Source organism: Mixophyes fleayi, chromosome 3 (genome assembly GCF_038048845.1).
Source record: "Mixophyes fleayi isolate aMixFle1 chromosome 3, aMixFle1.hap1, whole genome shotgun sequence".
Taxonomy (NCBI): domain Eukaryota; kingdom Metazoa; phylum Chordata; class Amphibia; order Anura; family Limnodynastidae; genus Mixophyes; species Mixophyes fleayi.
In genome coordinates, this window is record NC_134404.1 from 121,115,853 (window position 1) to 121,140,555 (window position 24,703).

The 24,703-nt window shown below is 41.0% G+C and overlaps 1 protein-coding gene across 2 annotated transcripts in view; it reads right to left on the reverse strand.

Annotated features, from left to right (window-relative positions):
* Positions 1-21,248, reverse strand: part of PLAAT1 (phospholipase A and acyltransferase 1) — a 59,830-nt gene extending 38,582 nt beyond the window's left edge. The window contains exons 1-4 of one of the 2 annotated variants that reach the window (XM_075202282.1): positions 21,163-21,248; positions 7,287-7,425; positions 2,290-2,558; positions 504-897 (exon numbers count right to left, since the gene is read on the reverse strand). In XM_075202282.1, the coding sequence (XP_075058383.1) occupies positions 796-897; positions 2,290-2,558; positions 7,287-7,425 (510 nt within the window). In that variant the 5' untranslated portion in view covers positions 21,163-21,248 and the 3' untranslated portion in view covers positions 504-795. Of the gene's footprint in view, positions 1-503; positions 898-2,289; positions 2,559-7,286; positions 7,426-21,162 lie in introns of those variants that run through there. The other variant, XM_075202283.1, reaches the window with a different exon arrangement.
* Positions 21,249-24,703: the final 3,455 nt, after the last annotated feature.

Below are 24,703 nucleotides of genomic sequence, written 5' to 3' on the forward strand. Positions count from 1 at the left end.
AAGAGCAACTTCTCCCAACCATCCAAGAACAGTTTGGTGACAAACAATGACTTTTCCAGCATGATGGAGCACCTTACCATAAGGCAAAATTGATAACCAAGTGGCTCAGGGATCAAAACATCAAAATTGTCGGTCCATGGCAAGGAAACACCCCAGACCTTAATCCCATTTAGAACTTGTGGTCAATCCTCAAGAGGTGGGTGGGAAAAAAATCCCAATATAGAAGAGAGTATACAAAACATATGTAATTTGCAGTTGGGAAAAAAGACTACACTATTAGAATACGCTCCAATTCATTGTGAGAACACGTATGTGTGCAATGGGTGGGTAGAAACATGCTTCTAACAAGAAGTATTGTTTGCCTCTGGAAATTGTGCTGCTTTTAAACTTAGTAACTAGCTTCTATGCTGTTGTTTATTAATCTTTGGTTAGTCATGATACTTTTTTTACAATTTGGCAAAAATATGTTTATGATTTAAATCATAAATTGCACAATGTAGAAATAAATATGTAAACCCCTGTAATATCAAAATGCTATATTTTCATGATAATGAACAAACCACAGCACATCATCAAATTCAAAACATAAGTGATCATCATTGTGCCTTTCAAGTATCCAAATGTGATGAGACTATTTCTTCTAATTATGCCGTACAAAAACCTTTGTTGAATATAACAAATTGTCCCGTGTGGCATAACAAAATCTTTTGTATGTAAATTTTTTTTTTTATTTTTTTTTTAAAAATCTTTTCAAATCCACTTTTAATTGCGGCCATCACTTCACTTTGTCCCTTGTCAATATTGTCCTTGACGTGATTTATTTTGAAATATGCCGAGAAGTGAGAAAGCTCCAGCAGCGGCTGTCACAAACCCAATGGCGCTCAAAGCTCTGTTAGCCTGCATGAGAACAAACATACACACAAAGGATACATGAACATGTCTTGTAAAAATAACCAATGTCAATATAAGTACTTTCACCAGCTCTATTCATTATACAACATGACTAGTGCACCCAACCACACCCTGAATGGGTTAGGTGATCAGTAAATATTAGGAGAAACAGATGTAATGGATAGAGCTTCTATGGGAGTTGCCATAGCTAATAAAGAGTAGAGGTGCTATGAGTAAATGTAATGTTTCAGTTTTCCTTGCAGTGGATCTCCAACTATATGTGCAGCTACTTTGTACTTCTACAATGTTTCCATTGAGCATAGTAAAAGAAATACTGTACATTACAATCGAAGGGTGGGAGCAAACTCTGCTCATGCATGAACAGCTAAGGTTAGGCAGAAACACTGACAGATCTCTGCACTATATATATGTGTGTATGTATGTGTGTGTATATGTATGTGTGTGTGTATATATATATATATATATATATATATATATATATAAAGTTAACCCGTGCATGATACTCATGCATTCTAGTCAAATCAAGCTACTTAAGGTGTTAAAAAGGTTCTTGTCATGCATTTGGGCCTAGCCCAGGCCTCCTCAGGGGAAGAGCGTTACTTCCCGACACAAGCGACCTTTTTTAACGTGGTTTTATCCACATGACCCCACTTATCATTTTTCTCCATCACCTCATCCTTCATCTTTATCGCCACATCCTTCATCAAGCCCGGCAACCACCAACCACTCCCAACTGTCACTTCTCCTTCAAGAAATATATAGGTCAGTGTATAACTCTGCCCAGCAGGTAGGGCTGCAGCTTGTTTTTTTTCCCCACACACGCCACTAGGCATTTATATAGTAGATATATATATATATATATGTATATGTGTGTATATATATATATATATATTCCTTCTTTAAACTGCATGCAACCTCTTCCGAATTGATTTAAGCACCAGTGCTCGAAGTCTTATATATTTACTTTTTTTTAACATACATTAAAATACCAGTCATCAACACCATCAAGTTGCTGATTGGAGTCTCTAGTATGAGGCTGCGTCATGGTACGTTTAAAGCATATCTTGATATGCTTTGAACGTATATCTTCATGCAGATGTATTTTATGCACTATACTGAGTTGCTCATATCTTAACATGTAAATACACCATTTTTATGGCATGCCTTTTACGTATACATTTTGGGCTCAAATGCGTCCAATGCTACATGAGAACCAATATATAAATACAGCTAGTTTGCTAAATTCTAACTCAGTTATTTTTTGTTCCCCAATGGCTTCTTTCACTACTGTTTTTAGGTGACTTTATACATAAAGGCATGATATTGTTTTGTTTATAACTAAATGTAATTGAACATAATAAGATAATGATGTATTACCTGATCAGATACAGCTTCTCCATAGCGAAGCAGTGTCACAAAATGCTCACAGTTATTCCCCAGAAGGTCATAATATATTTCTTGGCCAATAAGAATTTCTGCCCGCCGGATGATTTCTTCAGCTGGGAGTGGGGTGTATTTATCATCATACTTGTTGTTCACTTTGTAAGTATCATTCCCCACCACGTCTTTGAGGAGCTGCATCTTCACAAGAGCCTTTCTGCTGAAGACAGACTTTGCACTTGAAAATGAAGCAGCAGTTGTCTCTTCTGTTAAAGTCCACCAAACATGCAAAAAAATCAAATCTTCATATAAAACATAATTGTGATGTAAACAAAATAAAATCATGTGTTAGTGAATATGTTTTCAGCATTACTTGGTAATCTCACTACATGGCCCTCCTCACATCCTTCCTTTCTTAATAAAAAACCATACCGAGCAGGTTTGCCACTTATACTAGATAATGCAGACCGCACACTGCAGCTTTGGCTGATTAATTTGGTAAATATGCCAAAATTAACCAGCCAATGCACTGTATGATCATCATACCCAAAGACTAAAAATGTCTCTTATGTCACATGAGGGGTTGGATATGAGAAGTCAATGGGGATAGTTTCCATGCTCACCAGCCTGAGGCTGATTTGACATTATGGCAGGGGGACCCCACGCTGCGGGTTTCCCTGCTATAGTGCCACCAATTTAACTGGTAATAGTAAAATCAGGAGGACAACACGCTTTATGTCCCCCCTGATTTTACTAGTACCAGCCTAGACTGGCAGCACTAGGGTTAGTTGAGCTGTTTGGGAGGGGAGCACGCCTTTATTTTTTAAATTTACATTTAGTGCTATTTATTTATTTTTACATGTATTGCTGTTTTAAATCTAATGATTTTTATCGACATTTCAACTATTTTGACCTTATGACTATCAACATTATGGTGTAGATTAAAATTTATCCTTTATTCATAATCACTCATTCATGCATTTGTAATAGGTGAATTATCATAATAAATCATGAAAAGATAAGAAAAACAGCGAGTTAAAAAAATAGACTCAGTGGAGGGGCTGGTCCTATATGAACAGGAGCTCATATAGTCTGGAGTATTGGTCTAGTCTGTAGTAAATAGTTTATAACCAATGGTATGGAATTAATTCACAGTACATGATAATCTCCATTATTGGCATGATGAAAAATCATCCTTATGATAGGAATCTTAATATCGCAATAAAGCATGATGGAAAAATCATCCTGAGTAACAAGTGCCTGTCTACCTATATATGAACGGATTAATGTTCCTAAGTAGCTGTCCTATTATTCATATGGAAGTTGCATGTCTAACTGGTGGGAATATGTCAAGGTCAAGATTCACAGTTTCTTTCAGGCTAAGGGAAGACAACAGGAGTGTGAGAGGAAGAGAAACTTCAGGAAGCTGCAGTCCCTGTCGGATCTCACACATTTTGCAGTTGGGATGTGAAGGATGATCTGGTGGAGGTCAAGGGAGACCTGCAAAAACACTTCGAGAAGTCCAGGCGCATCGTCTTCCATTCCAAGATGGAGAACCTGGAAAAGAGTGAAAAATTTAACTCTTTCTTTCTCAGAAAACTCCACTCCGACACACGCCCCTGACTGAGCTGAGGGGAAAGAAGGCATCATGGGCATCGTCACAGACTACTACAGCAACCTCTACTCCCCTAAGACCATCAACACTGATGCTTCTGAATCGTTTCTACCAGGTATCCGTAACACTATTGATCCTGCAGGTAAAGAAGCCATGGACGTCTCCCTGACGTTGCTGCACTCTGTCGCTATATCCTTCAGACCGTGTAGGACCCTGTGCAGTGACGGTCTCCCAGCAGAGCTCTATGTAGCGCTGTGGTACCTCATTGGCCCGGACCTGCTAGAGCTGTATGAGGAGATGGTGGTAGAAGCAGAATGCCCCCTACTCTGAGAGAGGAACTGATCACGATTGTATAAGGCAAAGGGTACAGATGTGACCTTAAAAATTGGCGGCCCATCTCTCTCCTGAACATGGACTACAAGATCCTCGCCAAGGTACTAGCCAAGAGGCTAAAGATTGTCATTGGGCAGATTGTTCATCTGGATCAGACTTGTGGCATTACTGGTCGCAGGATTGCAGACAGCCTTGCGCTGCTGAGGGACACGGTGCATTACATCAAAGATCGCCATGCACACGTGGCCCTGGTCGGTCTTGATCAGGAGAAAGCCTTTGATCGTGTCTCTCATGATTTTATGTGTAGGGTTCTGTACAGGTTTGGATTGGGTGATATGTGTTGTTGTTATGTTAACCAGATGTACCTTGACATTTATAGCTCGGTGTAGGTGAATGGCTGGAAGATAGACCCCTTTTCCGTAAGGTCTGGGGTCAGACAAGGCCATCCTCTTTCACCTCTTCCTTTTTTTTTTTGTATTGAGCTCTTCGCGATGTGAATCAGGCGGAATCCAGAGATAAGAGGCATCACCACATCGGGTCCAGACCGACTAGAGGCCAAGTGTTCGCTCTACATGGACGACGTCACTGTCTTCTGCGCTGACTAGCGTTCGTTGACAGCACTCATGCAGACCTGCGAGAATTTTGGCGAAGCATCAGGGGCAAAGGTCAACTGCAGGAAGTCAGAGGCAATGTTCTTCGTGCAGTGGCACCTGTCATCCCCCATTGCATTCCCCTTCACAAAGACTTCATCGAGTTTCTTGGAGTTTGGTTTGGTAGAGAGGAGGTGGCCCTGAAGTGTTGGGAAGAGAGACTGGCGACAGTGAGGCAAAAGATTGGCCTGTGGAGCCTCAGAGACCTTACCATCGAAGGGAAAGTACTGGGGCTGCAACGAGATCCTTCCCATTCTGCAGTACAAGGCCCAAGCATTGCCACGTCTTGCTGCTGTCTGCAAGACCATCACGAGGACAGTCTTCCACTTCATCTGGGGCTCCAAAATGGACAGAGTGAAGTGGTTGGTTATGTACAAGGAGCCCCTCAAAGGTGGAAACGGGATCTCGGATATCCCCACCATGCTGCAAACCTTCTTCTTGAAAAGAACATTTGCTCTACTGGGAAGTCCATGTCTCGCATTTTCCTCCTGCCTCTTTGAAGGACCCTTGGTTTGGACAAGTGGGACAGCTTCTACCCTTACAACTGGACTACACGTTGGTTTTACCTGGATGTTGGATAATTTGTGAGGGAGTACCATTTCGAGAGACTTAAACCAGACTTGTGGAAGCCAAAAACTGTCCAAACGCTCATCAGAGTGAAATAAATTATGAAGTCTGTTCCAGGACTCCCTGTTGCTACAGCAAAACACATGTGGGAGAATGGGGCCTCTAAGAGGCTGACTAATAAACACAGAAACATTGCATGGATGGCTATCCAGGGGGGTCTGCCTCTCAGGACATTCATGCACTCCCGGAACCTGTGTAGATATGTTCACTGCCCCTTTTGTATCACAAGAAGGGAAATGGCACAGCATATTTTTTACATATTTTTTACTACACAGGCACTGTTGGATGCCATGAAACATGAACTTAAGAACAGTGTGCCCAGGACTTGCCTTTCATACCATTTGGTATTTTATGGATTATTTCCTGGGACCCACACCATTGGGGCAATCCAGGGTGTCTAGCGCCTTATGAACTGTTTTAAGGACGCTATGTGACTTGCCAGGAATCGCCTCATTTTTGAAGCGGGAGAAGATGACAATCCAGGACTGTCGCAGGCTGACCCACAGACTGCTAAAAGACTAGAACACCCTTGACAGTCATGAGGAAGATGATTGATTGTTGTCTCCTTCTCCTTCTAAATCTTATTCCTCTGTCTGATACGAATAGAGAGGGATGAGTACAATTCTACTCCTGTCATAACCACAAGGACAGTGGGTACATCTAGGATTCTGTTGATATGCAGATACACATCAACTCTAATCCAAAGAATGAATGAACGAACAATCTTAATATATATACAAGTATGGTGTTAATGGCAAGCTATTAGAGATAAGAGCTTGTTATATGACTTGATACAACATCTCTTAAAACATTGCCTTGTATATTCAGTACTCTCTCTATTCCCTCAGATAGCATTTTTATTTAGCGTATCTCACGTTCCATTTCTACACATTTATAATATCCTTATAAGTACTTGGACAGGGCAATATAGCATTTTACAGTAGTATAAGCACCCATTATTGTGATATTAAGATTCCTATCATAAGGATGATTTTTCATCATGCCAATAATAGAGATTATCATGTACTGTGAATTAATTCCATACCATTTGTTATAAACTATTTACTACAGACTAGACCACTACTCCAGACTACATAAGCTCCTGGTCATATAGACCCAGCCTCTCCCCTGGGTCTATATTTTAACTCACTGTTTTTCTTATCTTTTCACTATTTTTTTATGATAATTCACCTATTACAAATGCATGAATGAGGTGATTACGAATAAAGGGTAAGTTTTAATCTACACCATAATGTTGACAGTCATGAGGGCGACACAGTTAAACTACACTGCTAAAGGATAAGTTTGAATCTACTTAATTTGGGTAGGGGACTGGAGTGCCTTTTTGTGCAACCCTTGCTCCTTTTTTTTTTTTATTGATTTTATTGCACTCGACACCCCCTCAAAACTGGCACAGTGTATGTGACCAAGGAGGATGGTCCAGAACCTGGTGAGGAACCAAACTTCTTTGTTCAAAATTATGGTATAGACATTTTCACTGAGTGGGTCCCAGTTTTTGTCCCCACTGCCTTACCCCCTTTTTTTTTCTTTAGGGAGGGAATTCATTCATATTCCTTAAAAAAAGAACAACTTTACTTTACTTTACTTCTTAGCTGGTCATGTATATGCAAACATACAAGTGAGCTCCTTAATGCAATCACAACAATGGACACCAACAAACTATTCTCAAGCCTTTGTTCAACTTACTCAATCACCCCCATTTATATAAAAGAACATAAAAAACAAATAGCCATAGAAAAATAGCTCACCCATTGGAGCAACATTGATGACATAACCATCCCCAAGGTAAAGGGCCCAGTGCTGGTATGCTGGTCGAAATATTTCAATCAGGTCCCCAGGCTGGAGATTATCAGGAACCTCCTCACTGTAATTGTCACTTGAAGCCATCTGCAAGCAGAGAAAAAGAAAAACTAATTTTATTTGAACTTTTATATCATTTTAAATATTCCTTCTCAATGAATCCGAAAGGTGGGATGAAGACTAGAGGGAACAGAAAGCTATAATGCATAGTATTGACCAACTATCTTGCCTAATTCTTTGTCCTTTTATTCATCTGTCCATACAACATGCTACCATTCCCACTGCTACAGTGTACAGTCCTGTAAAGTTTTCATCACTTCCAAAGTATCCTCCAGGAATTTCAATTATATATTGCATTTCCCTGTAATAACTGTCAGTCAACCAGAGCTTTACATTATTGCAATTTGCTGGAAAGAATCTGCTTTTGGCACTAATACAAACTTGAATGGGTGGAATGGTCTGTACCAACTCTGGTTGGCACTTATAGCTTACTGTGTGAACAGCAATAATTCAGATCATTAGCAGGTATTACTGTATTCTCAAAAACTGTATTTGCAGGTGGAAAAGAGTATTATGTATACTATTTAGATGGTATCGATATCTATATGCTGGGTGCATGCAAACTACAACAATTGGCAAAATGTACGTGTCTACAAACAAATTTATCTATTAGCACTAACAACATAAATCGAGGAGAAAATATGACCAGCCAAAGGCATACTTGCCAACCTTTGACAAGTAAATTCCGGGAGATCCCGGGCAGGGGGTGTGGTTGGAGGGCATTTTGGCCCAACTCCCGCGTCGAAAATGTCATTTTGTTGCGAGAGGCGGGACCAAAATGACGCGATTCACCACGAATTGCATCATTTTGGCAGGTAAATTCCAGCATGCAGGATACTTGCCTGCTCTCCCGGGAGTCCGGGAGACGTACCCGGATTTTGGGAGTCTCTGGACATTCCTGGAGAGTTGGCAAGTATGGCCAAAGGTCAGACTAGGCACTATATAATTTTCAGCTTCAACCAAACAATATATCAGGTTAGGCATAGCTACTGATGAACACATTTCAATTTGTACACTAATTAGAAGTATTTCACATACATATTATTCAAACAAGTTAAGTGTTTCATTATTAAGAATTTAATGGCATGTAATAAGTAGAGATGAGCGGGCTCGGATTTCGCTAATCCGAGCCCACGCGAACAGTGCGGATCCGACGGGATCCGAGCACTGTTTCGGGAACTTCCGGGTGCCAAATGAAGCCAAACCGAGGCTATGACATTCAAGTCTCGCGTCGGATCTAGCGAGACTCGGATCTCATAATTGCCCCGCTCGCGGCCGCCATCTTCATTCTCCCTATGGTTAGTGAAGAGGGAGGTTGATGTGCTCTGTCCTGCTGATAACTTTACTAAAGTGGTGCTTTGTCCTGCTGAGTGCATTAGTACTTTGTCCAGTGCTTTGTCCTGCTGATTTATTTAGTCAAGTGGTGCTCTGTCCTGCTGATTCCAGTGGTGCTTTGGCCAATGTCTGTGCTGCTGAGTCCAGTGGTGCTTTTGTCCTGTATTTGTTTCTGATATGTCCATAGCAATTTGTTAAGCAGTCAAAAATCTTTTAAAAAAAAAAAATCTCTAAAAAATATTAAAAAAAAAATATTAAAAAAATATAAAAAAATAATAAAAAGTATTATAGAGCAATATATTCTTGCAGTCCAAAAAAAGAGGACCTGCCATTTATATTACTATGTTCATTGTTTCTGTAGTTCCCAAAAAATAGGAACTGCCAGTTCTATTACTACGGTCATTGTTTGTGTAGTTCCAAAAAATAGGAACTGCCAGTTCTATTACTACGGTCATTGTTTGTGTAGTTCCAAAAAATAGGAACTGCCAGTTCTATTACTACGTTCATTGTTTCTGTAGTTCGAAAAAATAGGAACTGCCAGTTCTATTACTATGGTCATTGTTTGTGTAGTTCCAAAAAATAGGAACTGCCAGTTCTATTACTACGGTCATTGTTTGTGTAGTTCCAAAAAATAGGAACTGCCAGTTCTATTACTACGGTCATTGTTTGTGTAGTTCCAAAAAATAGGAACTGCCAGTTCTATTGCTACGGTCATTGTTTGTGTAGTTCCAAAAAATAGGAACTGCCAGTTCTATTACTGCGGTCATTGTTTGTGTAGTTCCAAAAAATAGGAACTGCCAGTTCTATTACTACGGTCATTGTTTGTGTAGTTCCAAAAAATAGGAATTGCCAGTTCTATTACTACGTTCATTCTTTGTGTAGTTCCGAAAAATAGGAACTGCCAGTTCTATTACTACGGTCATTGTTTGTGTAGTTCCAAAAAATAGGAACTGCCAGTTCTATTACTACAGTCATTTTTTGTGTAGTTCCAAAAAATAGAAACTGCTAGTTGTATTACTACGGTCATTGTTTGTGTAGTTCCAAAAAATAGGAACTGCCAGTTCTATTACTATGGTCATTGTTTGTGTAGTTCCAAAAAATAGGAACTGCCAGTTCTATTACTACGGTCATTGTTTGTGTAGTTCCAAAAAATAGGAACTGCCAGTTCTATTACTACGGTCATTGATTCTGTAGTCCCAAAGTGTGTGTGCTTTAGGGGTACGCTCTCTTGTGCTGCATATAATGGAGTACAAAAATTTTGAGGATAAAGTAGGGAAAGATCAAGACCCACTTCCTCCTAATGCTGAAGCTGCTGCCACAAGTCAAGACATAGACATAGGCGCTGAAATGCCATCAACGGCGGCTGCCAAGGGCGATGCCCAATCTCATAGTATAGGGTATGTAAAATCCAAAAACCCAAAGTTCCCAAAAATTAGCAAAAAAAGAAAATTAAAATCATCTGAGGAGAAACGTAAACTTGCCAATATGCCATTTACGACACGGAGTGGCAAGTACGGGCTTAGGCCCTGGCCCGTGTTCATGACTAGTGGTTCAGCTTCACCCATGGATCTAAGCACTTCTCCTCCCCCCCTCCTCTAACAAATTTAAGAGACTTAAGCTGTCATCAACAACTAGTCCAAGTCCAGCGAGTCCAAGGGTTTTTGTGGTTGCGAAGCCTGACCTTCCCATCACTGTACGGGAAGAGGTGGCTCCTTCAACCATTTCCAGCACGCCCTCTGCATATGCTGGAAGGATCACCCACAGTCCAGTTAAAGATTTGGCTAATGAAGGTGTGAATGTTGTACACCGGGAGGATATTGATGTAGCTGGCGCTGAGGAACTTGACGAGGAGGATGCTGATGTGGTTATCAGAAATGAGCTACCAGGGGGGGAAACAGTTGTTGTCCATGGGATGAAAAAGCCCATCTTCATGCCTGGTCAGAAGACCAAAAAATCCACCTCTTCTGTCTGGAGTTATTTTTATCCGAATCCGGACAACAAATGTATTGCCATATGTAGCTTATGTAAAGCTCAAATAAGCAGGGGTAAGGATCTTGGCCAACTAGGGACATCCTCACATATACGTCACCTGAAGAACCTTCATAATTCAGTGTTTAGTTCAGGACCTGTGGCTAGGGCCGTCAGCAGTCCAGGGACACCTAAATCCCTTGGTCCTGTTGGATACATACCACCAACACCTTCCTCGTCAACTTCCTCCACGATCTCCATCAGATTTAGTCCTGCAGGCCATGTCACCAGCCAGACTGAGTCCTCTTCAATACGGGATTCATCCGAGGAATCCTGCAGTGGTACGCCTACTACTGCCACTGCTGCTGTTGCTGCTGGTAGTCGGTCATCTTCCCAGAGGGGAAGTCGTAAGACCGCTACGTCTTTCACCAAACAGTTGACCGTCCAACAGTCGTTTGCCCTGAGCACAAAGTACGACAGTAGTCACCCTGTAGCAAAGCGGATAACTGTGGCGGTAACTGCTATGTTGGTGTTAGATGTGCGTCCGGTGTCTGCCATCAGTGAAGTGGGATTTAGACGGTTGATGGAGGTATTGTGTCCCCGGTACCAAATCCCGTCGAGATTCCACTTCACTAGGCAGGCGATACCAAAGATGTACAGAGAAGTACGAACAAGTGTCCTCAGTGCTCTGCAAAAATGCGGTTGTACCCACTGTCCACTTAACCACGGACATGTGGACAAGTGCTTCAGGGCAAACTAAGGACTATATGACTGTGACAGCCCACTGGGTAGATGCATTGCCTTCCGCAGCAACAGCAGCAGCTGCATCAGTAGCAGCATCTCCACAACGGCTGCTTGTGCCAAGGCAGGCAACGTTGTGTATCACAGGTTTTAGTAAGAGGCACAATGCTGACACCCTCTTAGAAAAACTGAGGGAAATAATCTCGTAGTGGCTTACCCCACTTAGACTCTCCTGGGGATTTGTGGTGTCAGACAATGCCAGTAACATTGTGCGGGCATTACATATGGGCAATTTCCAGCACGTCCTATGTTTTGCCCACACCGTTAATTTGGTGGTGCAGCATTACCTGAAGAATGACAGGGGTGTGCAGGAGATGCTTGCGGTGGCCCGCAAAATTGCTGGACACTTTCGGCATTCTGCCAGTGCCTATCGCAGACTCGAGCAACATCAAAAAAGGCTGAACCTGCCCTGCCATCACCTCAAACAAGAGGTTGTGACGCGCTGGAACTCCACCCTCTATATGCTGCAGAGGATGAAGGAGCAGCAAAAGGCCATTCAAGCCTACACAGCCACCTACAACATAGGAAAAGGAGTGGGGATGCGCCTGAGTCAAGCGTACTGGAGACTGATTTTCGTGTTGTGCAAGGTTCTGCAGCCATTTGAACTTGCCACACGAGAAGTCAGTTCCGACACTGCCAGCTTAAGTCAGGTCATTCCCCTGATCAGTTGTTGCAGAAGCAGCTGGAGAAAGTGAGGGAGGAGCTGGTAAACCATTGCGATTCCACCAAGCATGTAGCTCTTGTGGATGAAGCCCTTCGTACGCTTTGCCAGGATCCGAGGGTGGTCACTCTTTTAAAGTCAGAGGAATACATTCTGGCCACCATGCTCGATCCTCGGTTTAAAGCGTATGTTGTGCCTCTCTTTCCGGCGGACACAAGTCTACAGAGGTGCAAAGACCTGCTGGTCAGGAAATTGTCCTCTGAAGAGGACCGTGACATGCCAACAGCTCCACATTTATTTTCTTCCACACCTAAGGCTGCGAGGAAAAAGCTCAGTTTTCCTAAAAGACCCGCTAGTGGGGATGCAGACAACATCTGGTCTGGACTGAAGGACCTGCCAACCATTGCAGACATGTCTACTGTCGCTGCATTGGATTATTTTTCTGACACCATCCAAATAGACATGTCAGACAGTCCATATTGTTACTGGCAGGAAAAAAAGGCAGTTTGGAAGCCCCTGTACAAACTGGTTCTATTTTACCTGAGTTGTCCCCCCTCCAGTGTGTACTCGGAAAAAGTTTTTAGTGCAGCGGGGAACCTGGTCAGTGAGCGGCGAAGGAGGTTGCTTCCGCAGAACGTTGAAAAAATGATGTTCATAAAAATGAATTATCAATTCCTCAATCAAGTACAGCACTGGCCTCCAGATGCTAGAGGGACCTGTGGTTGTGGAGTCCAGCGGGGACGAATTGATAATGTGTGAGGATGAGGAAGTACACACTGAAGGGGAAGAGGAATCAGAGGATGAGGATGAGGACGACATCTAGCCTCAGTAGAGCCAGTTTAGTTTGTACAGGGAGAGATGAATAGCTTTTTTTGTGTGGGGGCCCAAACAAACCAATCATTTCATCCACAGTAGTTTGGTAGGCCCTTTCGCTGAAATGATTGGTTTGTTAAAGTGTGCATGTCCTATTTCAACAACATCAGGGTGGGTGGGAGGGCCCAAGGACAATTCCATCTTGCAACTCTTTTTTTGGCATTATGTGCTCTTTGGGGCCTAGTTCTATCTCCATCAGAGATATTCCTGCAGGCCATGTCACCGGCACAGCTATGTTGGTTTTAGACGTGCGTCCGATGTCCGCCATCTGTGCAGTGGAATTTAGACTAGTTGAAGGAGGTTGTCTTTGTTTCTGTAGTTCCAAAAAATAGGAACTGCCATTTCTATTACTATGTTCTTTGTTTTTATAGTTCCAAAAAAGAGGAACTGCCATTTATTTTACTATGTTCTTTGTTTTTATCTGTGCAGTGGAATTCAGACCAGTTGAGGGTGATATATTGTGGCCCCGGTACCAAATTGGGTACCGGGGCCACTCCACTACGCAGTCCAGATAGATGCGTATCAACCAGGGCCGGACTGGGACTAAAAATCAGCCCTGGCATTTAAAGCACACGGGCCCACCTCTGTTGATGAGCAGGAAAAAAAACACGTGCCACAGCGCATTTGGTGCGCCGCCAAGGGCGTGGCTACATTATGTTGAGGGCGTGGTCAAAATGGTGCATTGATACATACATTATAATAAAACATTACATTTATTAGGCCCTCCCCATCCACATTACGTCACCCCCAGACACATTTTGACACCCCTAGCCCACTGTACTTATCTATGCTTCTAATGCTGCTGACATTCCTGTTGAGTGAGCAGGGAAGCTCTTAGTCTCACGAGATTAATAAAGCTCATGCAACTTAGAGCTCCTCGGCTTGCTCTGCAGGCTGTGTCCTGCCCTGGACTGGGAGCACAGATTCCTCCTGCTGACCAGAACTGGATTAAGGCTCGGGGGGCCCGGGTACTTAAGTCAGGGGGGCTCCTATGATGTAATTTGGCTATTAGACACATTTTTGACAAATACACAGGCAATACTGTGTGCACTACTGTTAGGTGCACGCAGTTCTGCCTTAACAAGCAGTACAGTGTGAAGCAGGACATATCTCCCAACTGTTCTTGTAGTCAGACCAAATCCTGACTAAGCGGGACAGTCACCCACCAAATTCAGAACAGTTGGCAGACTGTCCTGGTCTCTCCTACCTGTCTTGTCATTGTCACCACCTGTGGCTGCTGGTGTCTTTAGATCAGTTGCTGCTTGTCTGGATCCTGGAATGTTGGATGCCCTATTTAAAAAAAAAATTGAGTACATGAAATTTAGCCCCGGTGTTAAATCAATATAGCATCCACATTTTAAAATTAGGCCTCACTCCTGCCCCAACATTAAAATACTAGTATTCACATTTGATAAATACATCAATTTCTCTCCAACTAGCCCTGACATTAAATAGTTTTCCCATTTAATAAATAAAACTATTTACCTCTCTCCAAACAACTCCAGCAAGAAATTAAATAGCATTTACGTTTAATAAATATATCCATTTCCCACAACCCCCCCAGGCATTAACTCATAATCACATTTAATAAATAGACCTCATTTTCCCCAAACAGCCCCACATTCAATTAATAGCTCCCAAACCACCCCAGCATTAAATTAAAAATCCAATCACTCCATCTTAAATTGTTAGGCCCCATTATTAAATAGCCCCACCATCACCCCACAAAAAAAATAGCACCCAATAATTAGCCCCTACCTGCAATTCACCATTAGATTAATAGCCTACCTCCCACATTATATTAAGACCCTCCCCCCCTCACACATTATAGTCATACACCGGCCCCCACACACATACAGTAGTCATACCCTGTCACACACATACACACTCTATAGTCATACCCTGTCACACACAAAACATACTATAGTTACACTGTAACACACACATTCTAGTCATACACTGGCCCACACACACACTTTAGTCATACACTGGCCCAAACACACACATACTATAGATCCCCTGTCGCACACATACTATAGATCCCCTGTCGCACACATACTATAGATCCCCTGTCGCACACATACTATAGATCCCCTGTCGCACACAAAACATACCATAGATCCCCTGTCGCACACAAAACCTACCATAGATCCCCTGTCACACACACAAAACCTGTCATAGATCCCCTGTCACACTCACAAAACCTGTCATAGATCCCCTGTCACACTCACAAAACCTGTCATAGATCCCCTGTCACACTCACAAAACCTGTCATAGATCCCCTGTCACACTCACAAAACCTGTCATAGATCCCCTGTCACACTCACAAAACCTGTCATAGATCCCCTGTCACACTCACAAAACCTGTCATAGATCCCCTGTCACACTCACAAAACCTGTCATAGATCCCCTGTCACACTTACAAAACCTTTCATAGATCCCCTGTCACACTCACAAAATCTGTCATAGATCCCCTGTCACACTCACAAAACCTTTCATAGATCCCCTGTCACACTCACAAAACCTGTCATAGATCCCCTGTACACAAACTACCCCCCCTTACCTTGTGCGCTCCGCGGCGCGCTCTGTAGTGTCTTCTATCACATGGGACGGCACTTATCACATGGTGCACGTCCCATGTGACAGTCTTCGGCAGATCCATTCATTTCATCGGAGGGGAGGAGGGGACACGCGGCAATCAGTAAGTGTAGTGCTGGCCCCATTGCTCAGCGCACAGACTGTCATGCCGAATTCCGGCATGACAGTCTGTGCGCTGAGCAATGGGGCCGGCCAGCTAGCAAACGGCCCATCTGGCCATCGGCCCTTCTGGCATTTGCCAGAAGTGCCAGATGGCCAGTCCGGCCCTGGTATCAACTACATTCAGTGTTGGGTCCAAATCCAAAATTAATGAAAATGACCTGTCATCGTCAAAAACAAGAGGCATTGAAGCGCTCGAACTACACTCTGTATATGCTGCAGAGGATGTAGGAGCAGGCAGCTGTGCAGTGGAATTGAGACCATTTGAAGGCGGAGGTATTGTGGCCCCTGTACCAAATTGGGTACTGGGCCCACTCCACTACGCAGTCCAGAAAGCTAACTCGGTGCAACGTTTTGGACTAAAAAGAATATTGTGAGGTGTGAGGTGTTCAGAATAGACTGGAATTTAGTGGAAATGATTGTTATTGAATGTTATTGAGGTTAATAAAAGCGTAGGAGTGGAAAACAACCAAAAAACAGGATTTAGTGCTTTTTATGCTTTTTAAAAAATAAATCAGAACCCAAAACCCGAAATCAGAACCAAAACCTTTCGTCAGGTGTTTTGGCAAAACAAATCGGAACCCAAAACCTCAAGCTAATCAGAACCCAAAACACTAAAAGTGCCCGGTGCACACCCCTAGTAATAAGCTATGAAGTCATAAACAAATATCTGTTATAAATGTACATGAAATATGTACAACAGATTAAAGCAAGGGGTTCAAACTACCTTAAATTTTAATAGGATGGATTTTCCAGAGTACATTAAAATTATACACCTGTAGCTCCACAACATGTATAAACAGCACAGTGATCTGCCATACCAGTGCTTCTGTGTGATATGTTCATAAATAAAACAGTCAATGAATTGAACTAGATTGTTCACTTCAATTACTGTATATTTGTGCATGGTCGAAAAAAGCACATAGATCTCACGTGATGTGAAGTTTGCTCACTTTCTTAAAATCCATCCTATACATCCTTCAAAGTCTCATAAAAGGTAAAACAGTTATAGGAAACTATTCCCACTGATACTGTTAACGTGCTTTCCTCCAGAGTCGGAATACTGTGAAAATAAGTATTGAGATTTTAGGTGGGGAAAATGTGACTGTCCTGGAAATAACAGGATAAATGGGAGCCGTAGTAATGGATCTGTTTGTATTCTTTATCACCACATCTCTGCAGTAAAGATAGTAACGAGCTTGATGGGTACAAAGAGGATATATATTTTCTGACCGAAATGCCCCCTTGGCTTCAAATAATTTAAACAACTTTATTCACTGGGGAAATTTTAAATGACACTGAAAGGTCTTTAGGCACGTGTTTGAAGCAGTGGTGGGTTGTTTCCCCTCTGAATAAACACCACTTTATATCCAGTATTATTAGGACACACTGGTACAATTACCCTGTGTTTTTGCTATTACTCTTATATGGTCTGCTCAGCATACTTCAAAGTGCACTCCAATTTTCCAGTATTTGACAAAGCCTCTTCCAGCTGCTTGGATTTGCAGAGGGACATAAAAATCCTGTAGAGGTACCCGATGCAAAATTTTTAACGTCACATGAAAGTTCAAAGGGAGAAGGGCTGTGAAAAGCAAGAAATGGTCAGAAAATGTGATATTTTAATCATCTTACTCCAAAAACAACAACATTGTTTGCACTGCTCTAACTAGCTGCTCTGGTACCCCTCCTCCACATTTATCAAGCAAAGCATTTACACTGCCAAAATCTGTCCGTTTCTCTGCCAATACTGCCATCTTACTTTGCAAACCCATGATCTTTAGTGGAAATCTTGTTGCGCTTTGTAAATAACCACCACCGTTTTACATGTACTTCTACTATCCACAGCAGGACTAGGCACCGGTGGCTCTTCAGCGGCTCTTCAGCTATTATTTAACTTCAACTCTAAGCACCTACCTTGGACCAGCAGATAATACTAGACAATTTATTTCAAAACTGCTGTAACGCCACAGGTTACCTAAGACTGATGTAGCAGGAATGTGATTGCTATTTTTCCAATATAAGCTGTGATTTGGGATGGTGTTATTAATAGGCAGACTAAGGAAAATGTTTCAAGCTGGATTTAGTTCCACCAAAATGTAAAGAATTCACTTAAACAAGTGTAAATCTGCAAGATACCATAGTTTAAGTTTTTTCTCTCTTCATATTAGAACTAACAATGGTGATATTTATTTTTAATAAAGTATATTAATACAAATGTCCATGTGTGTACAATTATAAAGATATATTTATGATAGATTATTACAGTGTATAGTGCACCATAGCTAATAGTGGAGACACTATAGCTGTCATATATGTATGACAGATGACTGATTAGTTTAGCGGTGAATAGCTTGGACTATAGGAGTTAATTTAAAAATAAAATGATATGCCATGGCACAGTGTTCACTACGAAAAAACTCTACATCCTATTATCTCTCTTTATTTAGGTACCTCTAGTTATCTCTCTCCTTCTCTATCTCTCACTCTCTATTTAATTCTGGGGATGACAACCTTACTCTCCAGCTGTTGTAGAACAAGAGAATATAGAGGGTTGCATGCTATATTAAGAGGAGAAGATTAAAATAGATTGAAGCATATGCCATACTTACTAAATCCATTTTAATATGTCATCTTAGACTACTGGATAAAATATGCAAAAATATGTTTTCCTAGTGCTAAGTCTCCGCTTAAATTATCCCAATGGTCAGGCCACAAACAGAAGTACCTCTTATACCACTTTGGTGCCAGCCCTGCTACTTTTTGTAAGGGTTGACAAGGGCACAATTTTTGATGCTGTATCAGGAAACAGATAGATTAGGATCACCTCTGGCATAGACAAATCATGCAAAAACGTCCGCTATAGAGGTGCTCTTTCTATGCCTGGCCTCAAAATAAAGGATTCTTTAAAGGCTTGCACTGTTTTTCAGTTTCCCTAATGACAGAGTCCTTTTTTTCGCTGCTAGTCCCTGACATTTACTAAATGCTGGACTAGTGAAGATATTGAGCTAGGAGGACTGAAGCTGTTTACAGACTTAAGCAGCAAGAATGGTAAGTATGTGAATGAACACAGCACCTGAGGGAATGGCCACTGCTCTTATCAGACAAGGGGCATTTAGTTTTTTGAATTTACATTGCAGCTGAGTCATCCAAGCTCAAGATCTTCAGTGCTTCAGCATTGACCAAAGACTCAAATAACACAGAGGGTTAGAAATAAGCAAAAACAAGATTTAGACATAAATCATTCAAATATATTATTACATTTTATTTATAAGGGGCCACAAAAGGTCAGCAGCACCAGACATGAGACGTACAGTAGTACACAGTAAACAGCCAGCAATGATCTAAAACACATTACATAATACAAAATACATGAAAATATGAAAGGCAATATAATACAAAGACCAGACATACTGATTAAACAAAAAATACACAGATAACATGATTATGAAGATCAAATTATGTATGGGTCAGTGAGTGGGGAGTGATGGTATTTTCCAACTTGAAGTAGGTCTGAGTTGGATATTACCATAAATTTACCCAGTTGTAATGAATATTAAACTTGTAAGAGTTTAAAAAGCATTAAAAGTAATTATAAGCATAAAGTATGTAACAAGCTTACTTTACTGTCCCTACATGTAACCCCAGCTTGCTACAAATATTTTATTGTGCAATGCTATAAAAGTAAGAGTAGTAGTAAGTATACACTACATTGAAATATGTCACTCTTGTACTTAAACTGCTTGCTAAAATGATACTGTTAATATTTACATTTTATTGAAAAAAACCTCACTAAAAATACATATTTTATGGTTCAATGAAAATGTTTTATTAGTAAAATGTATTCACAGTCAATCCCAGACATCTCTATGTAATAAGTAGTACCTAAAACGAGTACACATATACATTTTAAGAATAAATATATACTGCTATGTTGTGCTGTAGCCCTTTCAATGTATGCAGAAACTGCTAGAGAACACACACAGGGAAAAAGAGTAAAACAAGGACACAGTATGGCAGGTTCTAGAATCTTGAAATTCAAATTTGGCTTTTTACAACATAAACGCAGACAAAGAAGAATAGATTTGTGTACCTGTCAACTTGCACATTCTCTATGCATTAACCCAGGCCTAAACAATTGAAGCAGAACATCCCCATGGAAACAGGGTTAACATGTTAGAGTGTGACTAGTTAGAACTGAAAAGAGATACAGGAGGAATTCAGCAAAATATGTTATATATTTTATATAAAAGAGGGGTTATAAATATTCCATTCAAATTTCTTGTTACAAAATAATTAAAAAATGCATAATTCAATGTAGAAATTACCTGTTGCTATAACTGGCAGATTTTTTTCTGCAGATTCCTTGCTATTTTTTTATTGTTATATATTTTATTGTTATATCATATTTTAACTTAAACATCTTGGTGGTTAAATAAGTTAAGCTACTACAGCTATATTATGTTCATACCAGTATCAGAATGTGGAGACCTGGATCCTCTAAAATAGGACATTCAAAATGAATTAATTGTGTGATCACCAGAAACAGATGATAAATGTTTTAATACTGAACTGCAATGTAGCTAAGATCTCTATAGCACATCCTACAAGCTCCTAAATAGCCTGAATAGCCTTCTCAGTATCCATGATGCCAAGAATAACAAACCATGGAGTTTCCTTTACATCAGATGATAGAGGTTCCTGTACTTTTAGACAACTTTTCCAATTTATCCTGGCCATAGTACTATGTAAACCGGATGAAAGGTTACTGCATGTGTGTGTACTGGACACACAATCTGTTACTTTGTCATGGAGTTTATACAAGCAGTATAAGCATTTATTTCTACTATGTAGCAGGTTGATCCTAGAGCGGCCTTAGCATTCTAATGCCTGAGGAGACATCAAAGGGCCTTTCTCATCACTTATGCAAACTACCATGAACATTTGTTTATGAGTGTGAAATGTAGAAGACAAGTAATGCAATTCTAGTCATTATATTTACCCTAAAATGCCATTAATGTAAACATCAAGAAAATTGCAATTTCAAGAGTTAATTTTTATTTTACTGCCAAACCACCACGACCAAAACAAATCTTGCTGGCTAAACTTGCCTTTTTATAGCTTCCCTCCATTTGCTGTGAAAGTGCATGTGCCCAACATGTCATGCTAGCCAGAGCTGTCTCTTCTTTACTAACAGACAGGTTGTGACATGGCATGCTGGGGCTTGTAGTTCATCAGTAGCTGCAGGACAACAGGTAGCTAAGCCTATGGAACAGTATATGATCTCAAGTAGTGTAAGATTTTAGGTGTCACTTTTGGTACTCTCTACAATGCGGTGGTGAAACAGGCCCTAAAAAGAGAACACTACTCACCGGTCAAACATCTCATCTCCGTGGTCCATGAACTGAAGCGGCGCTTTCCTGAGCGACAGGTGGTGCTGACACCTTATGGCTGTAACACTGCTCCGTCATGCGCGGCAGCGGTGATTGTTATGTAAATACAACACAACTCAGCAGCCAATCAGAAGCCTCGGCTGCTTATACATTCAGGCAAAAGAGCTGCTTCTGGATATAGCGTGGTACCCAGTCATGTGAAGAGGAGCACGACTACCGCAGCTTTATCTCATTCATTCTATATCAGGAATGCACAAATCCGTCCCTTTCGCAGTTAAATCATATGCGTTTATTAAAATTTGATTTATAAAGGCTGCATAAGCACTAATCGGACATGGATAGTGTGCTGATTACAAGAGGATAGACATGTTCAAAGCTACACGAGGGTTAACTGATTTTGCATATGCAGTTTTACTATTGATCCTCTTTAATAATGCGCAGCGATGCAAACTCACCATTTTTTTAAATCAAAATTAGTTAATTTGATAACATGTTTTACCTGTATCTAAATTACTGGTATTTACTTTTTAATGGTTGTCCCATGTTTAACCTTTTGAGTTTAGATTTGTGTATTAAGTTAAAGAGATGACAAAACAGTTAGAGTCTTATGTGATGGTAAGGTTTAAGTGAAGATGAAAACTGCAAACCCAAAACCTTGCCACCACACTAAGGGATCTATTTATGACCAATTGCATTTTAGTCACATTATTTATCATTTCTTATCTCAATGGTATTATTAATGCTATTTATTAAAATTCTTCTACCTGGGCAGCTGCTCCAATAGGAGCCTGTCTCTGTAAATAGTCTATAGTAAAGTAATAGCAATCACATTGGAACGCAATTATTGTACATGTTCTAAGTTACTCTGTCCCTTCCTTCTCCTGTTCTGCCTCCTAAGTTGTAGACAGTCTCGTAATTTGTGTTCAGACATGAATTGCATACAATTGTGTTCAATGGTGTAAAGTCCGTTTCTGGGCATGCACAGAGCTATTACCTGTGAGATACGCTATGCAAATTAATGTATGTTTGAACATGATCAGGCCCAAGTGCTCTGTATGAAAGGGGGCTGCTGCAGGTGGAGTACCCATGAAACAATTCTAGGGGTCTTTTATCTGAGGGGTATTTCCGTTAAAGATTTGTGCAGACCAGTGGTCGCAGTGGGAATTCAGAAGTGCTGGTATGGAAATTGACCAACTGAATGACCAGGTGTCTGGGGGCCCAGGGTGGCATCTGCCCCCCAGGCCCATGGGCTGGGTCACTGGGCCACCTGCATTTTTTTTTCCGTTAAAATGTTCCTGATAGGCTGCTGAGTCGAGTCTTGACCCCCAGGCTAAAATTTGACAGCCCTCCCTGGTGGGGACCGCAGAGGCACCCTGAAAATTTAGAGATGTTGATAGTGTGAAATCATTTTAGATGCGTTTTAGCACTATACAGTATAACATAAAATATATTAAATGATGCAAAGTTATCTGCCCTGTGTTCCCCACCTGTCCTTTGTCTAATTTCCTTTCTGCTGTGTCCGGCCACATTTCTCTCATGTCTCCAGTGTAACGTCACCTTTGCCTAATGTCACTTGTGTATCTTTTTCTCCTTTGTGCACTTACAATTAAATATTTTTTCAGAATGAAAATAGCAGTGCGTCCTTCCACATGTCAATAAATGTCCCTAAAATGCCCCCTCACTACCCTTTAATCATATTACTAAAAATTTGATCTGGTTCTTCTATGACAGGGGGACCCAACACTGCAGATTGACCTGTTAGGATGGTCACTGCTTTATTGGAAACAAGTCCAGGCTGTGTAACCTTGAGGCTAGTTGGTAAATGCTGCCTGTTTTTTTTGTTTACTATTAATTATTTACTAGAATAACTTATCCAATTAATTTAAATAGCCTCATTCATTTAAAAGACATACTTGTCAATACATTATTTACTTACAATATTGTGTTTTTCTTCAAGTTCAGGATAATTATTTAAACTAATAAAGCTTTCTGGATACAATTATCTTAATTGTTGGGACTTTCTGCTACGCATGTTCATTTTCTAATCAAGGTATTTTGGAGATAAATGGGATCCGATACTTTAGCAAAATAAATAATCTCATAAAAATATTTAGCAAAAGCACATGACTAACATTCAAAAATATTTTATAACAGTAAATATTATCCCACTGTTTACCAGAATCATGAGAATATTTCTCATGTATTTTCAACATCATTCACTTATAAAAGGTTAAAAATTAAGCTACATTTTGATTGACTTGCCAGGTGCATGTGAGGTTGTGATTGTGCTCATCGCAGCAAAGCATAATCATACTAAGTTCTGCTGGGGCACCAATCCATCCTCGGGGAACCCTTGTATCCAGCGTAGAGAACGCAGAGCTCCTAGACATCTGCCATTTAAATATGCAGTCCCATAGTCCAGTAGATGGCTGACAGGTAATGGTCACACTCATTTTTGCAGGTGGGAACGGTGGCTGATTCAACAGTGAGACAACTGACAGATCAAATGTGTCACAGGGCTCTGCTGCTGGAGCTCTGTTCCGTCCCTCACTCATGACACATCATGTGTCTGCATCTGTAATGCATCGGTCCCTTGAACAGCACTCCTCCTGCACCCAACTCCCTCACCCTCTTGAGGGGCGCACGCAGGGGGGGTTTCTGGGTCTCCAGAAACCCCTCACCTCCGCTAAAGAAGTGCCCCTACATAGCGGCACTGTACTATATAGCAGCTGTGGTGCTGTCAAAGAAGCGTCTGCGGCGGTGCTGTATTGTATACAGCACCGCCGCGAACGCTTCTTTGACAGCGCCACGGCTGCTGTATAGTACAGTGCTGCTGAAACAGAGCTGCTGCGCATGTGCGCAGAAGCTCTTTCGCGTTTTTTTGGGGGTTTTTTGGGTGGGGGGAAACCCCCCCTTAAAAATCCTGCGTGCGCCCCTTCTCTTTTCCCACACACACAGTCCAACAAATCCAATACATTTTGCTGGGGCAGTATTGCTGTATACTTGTGTATCGATTGTTTGCAAGCAAAATACTTGTAAAGTGTTTAGAAACTTCAGAAGCAGTGAGAATTTAGAAGTGCAAGTATGTCATAGCGTCTCATATCGGCACACCTCAAGCACCGGTGCAGACCACTGTGTTTTAGTTTTGGTTTTAAAATCATCTACATGTTTTGGTTTTCGTTTTTTTGTTTTAGTCAAAAAACTTCATGTGTTTTAGTTTTGGATCTGTATTTAATTAACAAATGTGAAAAATAGGTAAAATCATGTGATAATAAACTATTTATGTTCCTACATTACTATTTTTAGCATTAACGTTCATTTACAGTTATTTTCTAATGATCTCTTCACAACTGCCACCCAACTGAAATAGTTTGAGAAAATCATTGAAGCATATAAAGTGTGGAATTCCACCTTGTTACTACTGCTGGGTAAGACACCATAATGTAGACAGAATTGGAAAGTTGGCAAAAATGGCATGGCGAGTATTATAAGGTCGCCATTTGAAATGTAGACAGTATTA